Source organism: Notamacropus eugenii, chromosome 1 (assembly GCF_028372415.1).
Source record: "Notamacropus eugenii isolate mMacEug1 chromosome 1, mMacEug1.pri_v2, whole genome shotgun sequence".
Taxonomy (NCBI): Eukaryota; Metazoa; Chordata; class Mammalia; order Diprotodontia; family Macropodidae; genus Notamacropus; species Notamacropus eugenii.
Window position 1 is genome coordinate 672629775 of NC_092872.1, and position 12711 is coordinate 672642485.

Here is a 12711-nt window from a genome sequence, read left to right on the forward strand (position 1 = left end):
ATCTTTTAAACACTAATATTTTCCCAGTAGTGCTCTATGATCGTGAATCATGAAACACCATGAACTCCAAAGTCTCAAAATTATAGGTGACCCAAAGTACAACAGAAATGTGAAAGGTTGGTTTAAGTAGGAACAAAGATTTTACCAAAGAGATGTGTAACAGATATCACCAACATGTATAACGGGGGGGGGGGGGGGGGGGGGGTGGCAGTAAATGTAGACAGGTCACCTAACATGCGTAAAGGATAATGAAAGGACAGCTATGTGTTGGATTCATATGTATGAAATATTAAAATAAAGGAAGATTTGCAACGAGGTAAGATTACTTGGCTCTTAGAATTTTTTTATTATGAACTTCATAAACATCAAGGAAAGTGAACATTTGTCTATAAATAGAAGAAAAATGTTGATTATACACACAACTACTTTTCTTTTTAAATACATAAATTCAACACATGAATTCCAAAACTGCCCTGCTTGTTAGATTTCTCCTGGTATATATGGAGGATTTACAGAAAGACAAGGTTAAGAATCACACAAGAATGTTCACATAGGCTATTATTTGTACTGATGGACAAAAATGAGGCATCATTGAAAAGTAAGTGTAATTTAGTAATGAGTTTTTCTCTTGTAGTTAAAGGTAAAGGTAGAGATTATTCGAACTAATCAATCATCTCTCTCCACTAGTTAGTCCATGAGCATTTAGTAAGCACCTACTATGTGCCAGGCACTGTGATAATCTATGCTAAAACTCTTCACAGCTAACCTTAGAATCCTGAGGGGAGATGTAGCAGCCCTGCCTGGAACCCAGCCTGACAGAGGGTCAGTTGCTAAAATTCTATTATTTTACATACACATGTACATGCATATATAAATACAATTTTGAGACATAAAATAACTTTTCAGTTCTTACCCTTATTAATCTTCAGAATTTCTCTGTGGTTACATATTATGTAGAGGGTATATATGCCCTTCTTTTCACAGGAGAAGACAAAAGCCCCACGCTGCCAACTGACTTTCCCAAAATAATACCGAAATTTTAAGAAATCACTATCCCCTATGCATCGTGTGTTTGGTTTATTAGAATGGGTTACTTCAAGTTGGGCTTCTTGCAACTTTAAAAAATGTTTCTCCCAATTGATATTTCTTGTTCGTTCATGCCTTTTAAGATGTTTATGTATATATGTGTAGGTATGTATGTGTGTGTGCATATGTATCAGAATCACTTCCCAATCTGTGCCCCATTCATCGAAGTTCAGCAGGACTTGGGTTGTTTTCATTTACATTAATGTAATCATTGCATACATTGTTCTCGTTTCCATTTCTCCACTCTGTTAATTCATTTGTTTTCTGAGGGTTCTCTTAGGTTGCTCATATTGGTCAATTTTTATAGTGCAATATTCCCTGGCATTCTTATGCCACAATTTATTCAGCCATTCCCTAACTAATGCGAACCCTCTCAGAACTTATTTCAAACTCTCTCTAAAATTCTGAAAATAAAGTTGCAAATGGAGAAACGGAGGGATGATTTTATTGGACTACTCACAATATACTAAGTAGCATATGAAACTTTTAAGGGAAACACTTGGCCATAATTGCTTACGATTAACATCAATGTTTACATCATTACTTTAATATAGAGACCTTCTTCTACATCTGTAGCTTTAGTTTCAGCCCCGGCGCAGCTGTGTAATGAAAGGTTCCACTCCATTCTAATCCACGAATGTCAGTATATTCTCCTTTACCTTCCACCCTGAAATGGTAAAAATGTAAAGTGGTTAATATGACATACTATGTTGAGAAAAATAACCTGACCAATAAAGCCCTGCTGGGGTGACACATGCACTCTGGACCCTGGATGCTTGTTCCTTTCCTGATATCCAAGTATGAGATTGGTGTAGGGTTCCAGGATTTTAGTCCAGCCAGCCCCCTGTCCCTCAGTATAACTGATCCATGGGATATAGACAGCTAATGAGTTTTTGATGTGTTAATATCCCTTAAAGTATGAACACAGCTCTGACTGAGTCAGAAAGAAAGGATTTCATTAAATGATCAAAAAATGGGACAAATCCTTGTAGGATTTCAAATAGCCAAGCCCTGGAAAAGTCAGCAGTTTGGTAGTTGAAGAATTAAGCTCTTGCCCTCTTTGGGGGAAGGTAGGATTTTCTATCCCTTACCCTCTTCCCTCCCCACCCCAAAGCACAAAGCATCAGAACTATTCATCCAGGAAACAGGGAAGAGTCAACTAGAGAGAGAGTCCAAGGCACACTACAGACAGACAAAAATACAGAGCAAGATACAGTTTCTAGGAGCAGCATTTCTGGAAACAGAAAAAGGAAGACTTCTGGCGATGGAGAGCTGTAGAAAGGAGTAGGCCCTGGAACTCGAGGTTAGCTCTCTCGAGTCTATAGCTGGTAACCTGGCCTCCCTAATGAGAGGGTGGGAGAGGGCAGAGGAGAGAAAATTCTGAATCCTTCTTGTGTCTCCTTAACAAATGGTAAAATCATCTTGATGCTATGAACTCACCTGATTCATGGTAAAGTATAACCTCAATTGTCCTGGGTATTCTGGACATAGCATAGCATTTAACATAGCATTTGAGGATGACATTGAGTTATGGCTAGTCGTATACCCTTGGACTAGTCTGTGAAATGAGGTCTCGAAAGTTATGGACAGAAACAGAATCAGAGTTGAGCCAATCAGAAAAGAAGTCAGTGATTCACAGACTGGCTTCCTGGGGGGAAGCCTGCCTGGCCATGCGACACTGACCCATCTCTAAGGAACCACATAATCCCAGGACAGCAAGAAGACAAGCAGTTCTCTGAGCCAGGAGCTACAGGAATGGGAGTGGATAGAAGTGGAGAGGAGCTCCGGGGAAGCAAGTCTCCTAGTTTCAGAACAGGAGATCCTGGCCTACAAACCTTCTGTTCAAAATAGGAAGAGCCCTAGACCAAGGGAGGGAGTACTGGGACAAAGTCGCCTAGGTGGAGCTGAGGAGACACCACGCAGAGGAGCAAATCCGTCTCTGGGAGGATCCAGGAGGAAGGAGCAGACTCTTACAATGCCAGATGCTACCCTCTTGTTGGGAGTCTTAACCATCTGTGTTAAGTCTGGAGGACTATGTCAGTCCCTGGGGCTCACTCAGAGGTGAATCTTGACTTTCTAGTGACCTGGGTGCTTCCCTAGTGACCCAGGGAGTATGCTCTCCGCGGCTGTGGAAGGTGGGGCATGGAGCCTCACCACAGAGCTAAGAGAAGTGGTTTTAATTGTTTGTGGGCTTATGTGCAAGTCCCTTCTTTAGTGTGCTTTGTCAAGTTAAATAAAGCTTGCACTCTAATGCAGTTGGAGTGCTGCCAAGCACCTAAGTGACTTTTTCCTTCCCTCATGGTGACCTAGTCACGAGTCAGATAGTGATGCTCCCAACGGAAATCCTGACATGGGAGCATGAGCCAAATAGAGATTTATATGAGAGATGTTCCCAAGATTTAACCTGATTCATGGAAAAACAGTCCCTGGGCCATGGGTTCACCTAAATATTCTTTTCATTACTAAAACATTTCATGAGATTTTCTGAAATTTAAAAAAAAAATTAAAGATTGTTTTCATTTGTTTTCACCAAAACTGGCTTGAACCTCTGTCTAATAGGTCACCAAGAGACTGGAACAAGAGTTTGCCTTGTAGAAACCTGCTCTTTTAAAATTTACTATTATTTTTCCACATGCAGATATATAGTAAGGCTCATTTTTATAACTTGTAATCTAGCTTATTTTGCTCACATCTTTTCAATAGATTAAAAAAAAATGCCATCACCTGCCATAGCCACACAGGAACCTAATAAAGTAAAATGAAGGAAATTATCTGAAAAATTTGTAGAAACCCCCCAAAAATCACTTTGACCTCAATTATCAGAATATTTTAGGTGAAAGTAGTTTTTTATCCGAATTACTCAGAATGAATTACTCGCATGAATCTTCTATTTCATATTAGGTGCACACACAGGCATAGCCAACAGAAGAAGAGCTAAGGCAGGGAACTGTACCTGAAAAGCTAAATGTGACAAAAGAAAATCATTAATTATATTCTAACAACTATCCATCATGCTGCTCCACTCTAGAGAACATGTATGAAACATATGGGAACATCAAAACAAATCAAATCAATCTACATCATACAAATGAGCATTGTTGGTTTTGCACATTCTTTTCATGCTGCTTTACATGGTGGATCTGTCACCTACCCAAGTACCTCATCTGCTCCTCATTTCAACAGTATTATTGGCACATTATACATCTATTTTATCTCTATTTCCATAAAAATAGGACAATCCCTCTTTAAATAGCCACCATATGGATCGTACAACCATATACTTACAGATGGAAGGGACCTTAGGGGTCATTGAGTCCAACTCCCTTATTTTACATAAGGGGGAACTGAGGCCCAGAGAGATTAAGTGACTTGCTCATAGTCACACAGCAAGTAAGTGTCAGAGGTGGAATCTGAACCCAGTTCTTCTTGACTCAAATTCCCACATTCTATTATACAGTTAAATTGCCTTTAAGTTTTAAGTGTCACATTTAGCACTCAACATATTGTGTGATCAGCACTGGGATTTTTAATTTTTTCTTTGGGTTCTCTTAATATTATCTCATTTGATCTCCATAATACTCCCCAGGTAGGTTAAATGTTATTACCTCCATTTTACAGATGAAGAAATTAAGGTACAAAAAGTTTAAAGTAATTTTCCTGATGTCATGTAAGAAGTTAGAAATGAGGCTGACACTTTACTCCAGACTCAAGCATCAGTACAAAAGAAGAAAGGGAAAACATGAAAAAAAAAAAAAAAAGTCAGGTCAGATTCATAATGAAAAAAATTCTGCACTGAACATGGAAGGCATGAACAAATAAGAAATTAAAATGAAAGAAGCTGAATTTAAAGTGCATTTCCTTTGGGAAACCCAAAACATAATTCCTATTTTGGTCTTTCCCTGTCTGGTCTTCTCTCAAATAGGACTAACAATGCTTAGAAACTAAATTATTTTAAAAGATTCTATTTTATATAGGTGTGAGATTTAAACAAACTACTCTGGAAGGTAGCTAGGTGGTTCAGTGAATAGAGGGCTAGGCCTGGAATCAGGAAGACCCGAGTTCAAATCTGACCTCAGACACTTACTGTGTGACCCTGGACAAGTCACTTAACCTCTGTTTGCCTTAATCCACTGGAGAAAGAAATGTCAAACCCTCCAGTATCTTTGTAAAAAAAAAGAGAACTTCATGGACAGTTATTGGCATGCTATGTAGGCCATGGGGTCACAAAGAGTCAGACACAACTAAGTAACAATGACTCTGAAAGGAAAAAGCAGTAATAATATGGTTTAACTGAAGTATTTGAATTTTTAAAAATTTCACCTGTTCTCTACGAAACTTCCAGTATATTTTGCTCCATTTGGGAACGTGTAAGTCCCTGTTCCATGATACATATTGTCCTTGAACTCTCCTTCATATACTGCTCCTGAAAAATGTTCAAGTCTTCCAATTCCATTCATCTATTTGGATAAAAAGGAAAACTAGTGACTTGTTTTCATAGGTGTTCCCAGATCTTATATGACAGGGACTGGCCAATGAGGGTCAGTCTTTACAGCATCTGCTGATATTCACTGCCTGGTTTCAGTCCTTAAAGTAGGGGTTCTTAACTTTTAGCAGTCTGCTGAAGTCTACCAATCTCTTCTCAGAACAATGTTTTTAGATGCATATTGAAATACAAATTAAATTTTTATTTAAAAAACAAACAAACAATATATCCAAGGACCCAGGTGAAGAACCCCTGCCTTGAAGCCTGCACAGATAACCCCTGTCTGGTTTCCAAGTGGCCTCAGAGCATGCTCAGGTACTTTTTGACTGCTTCAAATGAAACCACATGAGCACTTTGGGGGGCTTGCTTTCTGTCAAATATTCTCATTAGCTTTAGAACTGGAAAAATTGATGATTCAGGAGTGTGCTGTTGATGTTTTGGGGTTTTTTTGCTTAATTTGGCCCATGTGACCTGCTTAAATCACATGGAAGCCCGAGTCACGTGTGGTAGGAAGAGCTTGCTGAATGGGTGGAGCAGGAATAGGCGGAGCTGGAGCAGAGCTGAGAGGAAGTTGGTCAGGCTAGTCAGAGCTGGGAAGGACAGAGGAATCAGGCAGCTGGGATGGTGAGTGTGTGTTTGTGGGAAGGCCTGACAATGTGTATAGACTTCTGGGTTACTATGATGGATTCAGCTTTCTGCACAAATGTTTTGGTTCTGTCTTCCATGATTCAGAACTGTGCTGGCATACTCATAGCTGCTACAGGTCCATTGACGCTACAAGGAGCTGATTCAAAACTGCATAGAAGAGCTGGGATCCAGGCTCACCCAGTCGCTTTTCCTAGGAGGACAACTACTTTGGAGTCCCAGGTTGGGGAAGGGCATCTGGCCTCCTTCCTCAACCTGCATGCCACATGCTTGGGTCCATTTGTGTTTATGCTTTCCTGGTCTTAGGAGTATTCTGAAATGGAAATAGTCAAGTGACCTGTGCATTCCAGAAACAGAGAGGTCCCATCAGAGATCCCACCTACAACCAGAGACTGTAGCAGTAACCCCTGGAGTGGTGGTAGCTGACTGCAAAAAGAGACAGACTGTGAGCCTTAGTGGGGAAACAGCAGTGGCTTTGGATCTTATCAAGGCACTGACCCTCAGGGCCCAACAGAGAGAAAATTTCACAAGGATGCCACAAGGGAGAAAGGGACTTCCAGGGCCAGGCCAATACATGTTGGTCATATGCGTTCTGTATTATGTGCACCTCACTAACCCAGCATCTCAAGTCTGAGCAAGACTTCGTGAATGCAAAGGAAGTATGTGCCTCTGGTTTAAAGGGAATGCTCTGTACCTATTGTTGTGTAGATACCCTCTCAGTAAGATCCATTTCCAAAAGCTAATGGCAGTTCATTTGGTTGAGCTTAAGGAAGAGCTCACAAAAGGGGAAAGTTCAGGACACAGAAACCACACCCTTTCAGGGTTACGAGATAGAACCCTGAGAACAGTAAGTAGCAGCTGCTCTCTTTTCGGGCTCTGCTAGCCATTTGTCAGTACAGGGTGGGGGAGTGCCCTAAGATGGGGTGCTACATGTACAGATACAAGTCTGTCACCCACCCAGGTGTACTGGTTTAATCTAATTTGTGCTTAATTTCAGTAATTGTATTAGCAGATTATTCTAGATCTATTTTACCTCTCACAAAAACAGGACAACTCCTTTCCTGACAGCTTTCATAGGTGTCTGTGGCCACATACAATACAGTTCAATTGTCTTTAAGCTTTAGATATCACATGCAGCATTCCACACGCTAGGATTATTTACCTGTTCTGACTACTATACTAATAAGAGCATACTGATTAAAAGTGAAAAGAACTTGTATTACTTTGTCATCTTTCCAGGCCCCTATATAGGTTATTCCATTAGGGGTGGTATGAACCCCTGCTCCATTTCTTTCAAAGACTCCAGGAGATATTCTTGTACAGTCACCCTCTAAAACAAGAAAAAATATCCAAGATTGGAGGAAAAAGTGAAACTTGTTTTAGCATAATGCGCATTTTGTACCTTCTAGCCCCCTCTTGGGTCTAGATGAATGAAGTGATTTGCCCAAAGTCATGAAATCGGTGTCAGAGCCTAAGGCTCAAATTCTGCAAGCCCAGTGCTCTTTCTACCTAAGCGGTTCCTATTTGGGAAAGTCCTTTTTAATGGCAAAAATCTTTTAAACCATAACATGATATTAGTTGTGTAATAATAATAATAGCACTCATGTAGGGCTTGAAGGCTTACAAGGCACTTTACAAATATGAACTCGTTTGATACCCCCAACAATCCTGTGAGATAGGGGCTATTATTATCCACATTATTATCCACAGATGAGAAAAGTAAGGCACAGAGATATTGACTTGCCCATGGTCACATGCAGCTAGTGTCTGAGGCAGTATTCAAACTCAGGTCTTTTCTTACTTCAAGTCAATATGTGATAAAATCATAATTTTGGGTACACATGGATTTGTGGCCCATTTGTAATCATTCAACTCCCAAGTCTAAGAACCACTTACTATACCCTAAAAAAAAAAAAAACCAACTTTAATCTTCTACTTTGACTTCTATGCTTTATGTTCCAAAAGGCTGGCTCTAGGTGATTAATTTAGGGACTACTGTAATTCATTATATTTAAGAATGAAAATGTTTAATAAAAACTTTACCAAAAAAAGTGGCTTTCTCGGTTTTTAATTATTTAATATTAACTTATATAAAAATAATTTAAAGAAATTCTTACCATATTTGTCTCCATTTGGAAATATAAAGCATATTTTATATACTTCTGGGTCTGTTTAAAAAAAAAATGTTATTTAAGCTGGAAGATTTTCTTATCACAAGATATATCACAATGACCAGAGCAATATGGAAATGACTTGGAGTCTCTTCAGTATCTACTTGGTAGTGCAGAGAAACGATGCAACAAGTTCACCTAGGTGCCAGTCATTCCTCAAGCTGTTGACATAACTACAGGATTTCCAAGGTCCATTCGGGATCTATCCCAGCCCCACCTGTCAAGTGTTCTCCTGATCAGACTCGAGGAGGTGACAGAGGCGCTTGCTGGGCTTCTGTTAGGAGATGGGTGCGTGCGTACACTGGGATATTCTGAGCACGACTGCCTTTCCCAAACCGTCTTATTGAGTGCAGATACAAAGGGTTTGAGAGGTCTTTAGGTCCAGCCTCAGTTTCCATGGCTGAGGAAGCAGAGGCCCGGTGAGGCCAGGTGCGTCCTCACTACAGGTCCCTGGTATCACACCCCCTTCCCTTCCCTCCTCCCTCCTCCCACCTCGTTCTGCACCCACACCTTCCCAGGGGTCTGGATCCCCTTCTCCGCTCGAGCCCCCATCCCCCCGTGCCCCACGCTCGGCGCAGGACGCGTTCCGTTTACAGGGAAGGTACAGCAGGGACTCAAGGCCCAGCCCTGCTCCCCCGCTGCGTGGAACCGTGGCCAGGGGGCCCGACCCTGGGCCTCAGCTTGCCCCCCGGCCTGACTGCGGATCTGGGCCACCCGCACTCAGCCCCGGCACCCCTTTTCGTGGGCACCCCACGGGCACAGCGGCCCTGAGGGAGTCCGTGGGGGCGTGGCGGCGGCCCCGCGGGGGATTCATCACCCGCTCCCACGGGCGGTGCTTTACAAAGGTGCAAACTGAGGCCGGAGGGGCCGTGGGACGCGTAGCAGGAAAGGTTCCCTCGTCTAGCCTCGAAGTAACAGCCGGGGAAACTGAGGCCCGGGGCGGGGCATTGGTGTGCCCGCCGTGTCACGCGGCGAATGGGGGGAGGAGGATGGGGGGAGGGCCCGCCCCCGCCCCCGCCCCCGCCCCCACCCCGGCCACCTTTTAACTCTTCCGCTGACACCTCGTCCATTTTCGGGAGGGGCACGGATCTCTGGACGCTCCGCGGCGGCGGATCTAGTGATCACCCCCCTCCCACACCCACTCCCCACCCCCACACGCCCACCGAGCCGCCGCCGGTGCGGGCTCAACCTGGCTACGCTCCGGGGAGAATGACGGCCGGACGCGCGCCCCAGTCGTCATGGAGACGGCCCCCGCCCCCGCTTCTGACCCGGAAGTGGAAGTGCCGAGGCGCCGGCCCCCGCGGAGGAGCCAATCGGGAGGCGGCGGGGTCTTGAGGGGGCCGGACCAGCACCGCCCGGGGAGAGCGGCCTATCCGAGGCCGGTCCTGGCCCTGGACAGCCTCCGAGACCGGGTTGTCGCCCTCCTCCCTCTCCCGGGTCGAGGTAAGCGGATGGGGAGAGCAGACTCCTGCCGCCGCCGCAGCCCTCGGGCGCTCGAGCTCGGGAGGGCTGAAGGCCGTCGGGTCTGAGCCCGCGCTTGGTCGCGGGCCGTGGCTGCCGGTCTTGGGGGGAGGGGGCGCGGCGCCCCTTCTAGGGGAGGATGCGGGATGGAGAGGAAGCGAGGGCATCTGCCGACGGGCCGGGATTCCCGGGCAGGTGTAAAGAAAAGCTCGGCGTCCGGGACGGTGGTGTCCATCCCGAAAAGAGCAGCAATGGGAGGGCAGGGAGGGAGGGGGAAGGAGAGGCAGACCTTCCACCATGTGCCTAGAAATATTGGGAAGGGTGCCGTGCCAAGAACGCTGGGCTGGGAGCTGGTAGACCCAGGTTCGAGCACCGGTTCTGCCGCTGCCTGCGTGACTTCACTCACTTAACCCGCGAGTCTTAGCTTCTTTGTCTTGAAAATTAAGGGGCTGGTTTACCTGGTCTTTAACCCCTCCCCATCCTCCCCCCGGCCGAGGGATTGTGGTCCACCTAGCCTGGTATAAACCCAGGGCTAACGTCTTCTTTTCACCAACGTTAATTTTTACTATTTTGAATTCCAAATGCTGTTCCTCCCCCACCCGTAGAGGAGGCAAGCAGTATGGTAACCAGCCTAGGTGAAGTCATGCAGAACCTATTTTACGGTGTAATTTCCAATGCTAAACCCTAAGGATTAGGAAATCTTTTCTCCTTGTGCCTAGAATGTAAGAAATATGAGACTGATTAAACCAGATTGGATAACATAGCGTCTGCATGTGAGTTGTAGGGTATACCTGTAGCCCTTTATTTCCAAGTCTAGGAATGATGTGAGAAGCTCATGTGTGGCCAGGTTGTGTACAGTGTAAGAAGAGTGTGACACCCCACAACTTCAGTTAATCCCACCAACAAGATGCTCTGTGCCCTGATTTACTCACTTTATGCAGTGAGTTATAGACTCAGTCAAAGGTATGAACTGTGTGTGAACTGTTCTTAAGACACTGCTGTGTGTAAACGTACAGACGAAGCATTAATTTGGGGGAAATGGAATACCTGAGTCGTTGAATGAACGCAGATGGCACTTACGTAGGAAATGTTTTGTGGTTGATTGGGGAGAACTGATCAGGGCCTGTGAAGCTGTGGATGTAACAGCAACCTAACTTGGGGTTGGGCATTCCAGTAGTAGGCTATCCCAGTGGTGGCACACCTCTTCAGCCAAGCCCCTGAGAGGGATTCACTTGGGGGCAGGAGGTTCACTTTTCTACTCCCAACACTCCGACAGAAGATGACTTGGTGAATTTCAAAAGGCTAAAATGTGGACTTCTCAGTGTTTTGGGTAGCAGCGTCCTTGAATCCCAATGCAGATACTACCATTGGCCACTGTTGTCCTAGGGTTATTGATTGAAGAGTTAAGCTCTGATAGCTCTGAGGCACTGTACCCAGAGGTTTCTTATAACAAAGATCATGGGGAAGGGCAAGGGGGCCACTGGGAGAACTTCAAACAGATCACCCTGATCTTGACAAGGCAATGCAGGTAGTGCCCACCATCAGGGCGACACACTGGACAGAGCTTTGGGGGCAGCTGGTAGCAAACTGAATAGAGTATAGGCCTGGACTCAGGAAGATCTTGCTGATCTTGCCTCAGTTGCTTATGAGCTGTATGACCCTGGGCAAGCCACTTTACCTCCTTCAGCCTCAGTTTCCTCATCTGCAAAATGAGGGATTTTACTTAATGACTTCCAAGGGTCCTTACATTTCAGAATCTATGATTATTTGAACTTATGGTAGGTCCAGGATCTTAATTTTGAATCTTTAGAAGCAGTAGTCAGGTAGCGGATAGATTAGTGCTACCATAACACTGCAATTGATAACACTGAAGGAGCTCATTGGTTCTGAGATCTTTGCTGTGTTAACTTTAGCAACAGTAACAGGGGTAGGGGAGAAGGGAAGGGAATAAGTATTTATATAGTGCCTCCTATGTCACACATTTTTACAAGTAATATCTCATTTGATGCCCATAATCCTGGGAGGTTGGGTTCTCTTATTATCCCCATTTTACAGTGGAGGGTACTGAAGGAAACAGAGGTTTAGTAACTTCCCCAGAGTCACACTAGCTAGTATGAGTCTGAGGCCACATTAAAATTCAGTTCTTCTGACTCCCAACATTCTGTCTACTTCACAACCAGACAGCCTAATAGCAGTTCATGTACCACAGGAATGAAAATCCACATGGTTGATAAATCTACAGAAGGAAAGCACACACTTCCCACTGTTCTTATTCTTCAGTTTGATGGTTTTTTTTCAAAACTCATGGTCAGCGTTAGGCTTCTATTAGGATAAAATTTGGCACAGTAAATTCAACTGATGTGCTGGCTGAATAAGAGCAAAAACGGGTGGTACGTTATCCGTGATTGACATGCTCAAATGAGATCTCAGTTTAGGTTGTAAATGGAATATTTTTCTCTGATCATATTCTTTGATCATATTCCTTGTCCATATTATTGTATAGCACCTGCTTGCTTTACTTAATGCTTTTTTATGTTTAAATACAAATGAACAGTAGAGACAGTTGATTCTTGAGCCTAGAGCTGATAAGTTAGTTTCAGAAGCCATTTTTTCCACTTTTTTTTTTTCAACAAAGAATGAATTTTAGGAGATTGATAAATTGTCTTCATAAAAGTGTCAGAGTATCCCATTGAGGGATTGCTGCTTTAGACCTTTGCCTGATCTTACTTTTATTTAATTTGTATATATCTATCACTTTGCAAAGAAGGCAAAGGAATTTTACTCCATCCTCATCTTATTCTTGGACTGAGACTATAAACTGCAGCCAAAAGTCTCTTGTAATAGGAATTTTTATTTGGTTTGGTT

At 43.8% G+C, this 12711-nt stretch overlaps 2 protein-coding genes across 4 annotated transcripts in view; one reads left to right on the forward strand and one right to left on the reverse strand.

Annotated features, from left to right (window-relative positions):
- Nucleotides 1-317: 317 nt before the first annotated feature.
- Nucleotides 318-9630, reverse strand: MORN2 (MORN repeat containing 2). The gene is made up of 5 exons (XM_072635822.1): nucleotides 9425-9630; nucleotides 8332-8382; nucleotides 7438-7544; nucleotides 5407-5543; nucleotides 318-1753 (listed from the first exon to the last, which is right to left on the reverse strand). Exons 1-5 carry the CDS (start codon nucleotides 9453-9455, stop codon nucleotides 1651-1653), a joined length of 429 nt encoding a protein of 142 aa, XP_072491923.1. The 5' UTR covers nucleotides 9456-9630; the 3' UTR covers nucleotides 318-1650.
- DHX57 (DExH-box helicase 57) overlaps nucleotides 9541-12711 on the forward strand; it is a 47714-nt gene continuing 44543 nt past the window's right edge. The window contains exon 1 of one of the 3 annotated variants that reach the window (XM_072635819.1): nucleotides 9541-9828. The gene's annotated coding sequence lies outside the window, so the exon portion shown is untranslated. The remainder of the gene's footprint in view (nucleotides 9829-12711) is intronic. The other 2 variants (XM_072635820.1, XM_072635821.1) reach the window with 2 other exon arrangements.

Excerpts from the sequence above, each read along its gene's own strand:
- MORN2 (XM_072635822.1), bottom strand. The coding sequence starts at position 9,455 with ATGGACGAGGTGTCAGCGGAAGAGTTAAAAG. Across the intron at positions 5,544-7,437 it reads GGGCCTGGAAAGATGACAAA|ATGAATGGAATTGGAAGACT; the intron begins GTAATACAAGTT and ends TTATCCAAATAG. Across the intron at positions 1,754-5,406 it reads GGAAGTTTCGTAGAGAACAG|GGTGGAAGGTAAAGGAGAAT; the intron begins GTGAAATTTTTA and ends TTACCATTTCAG.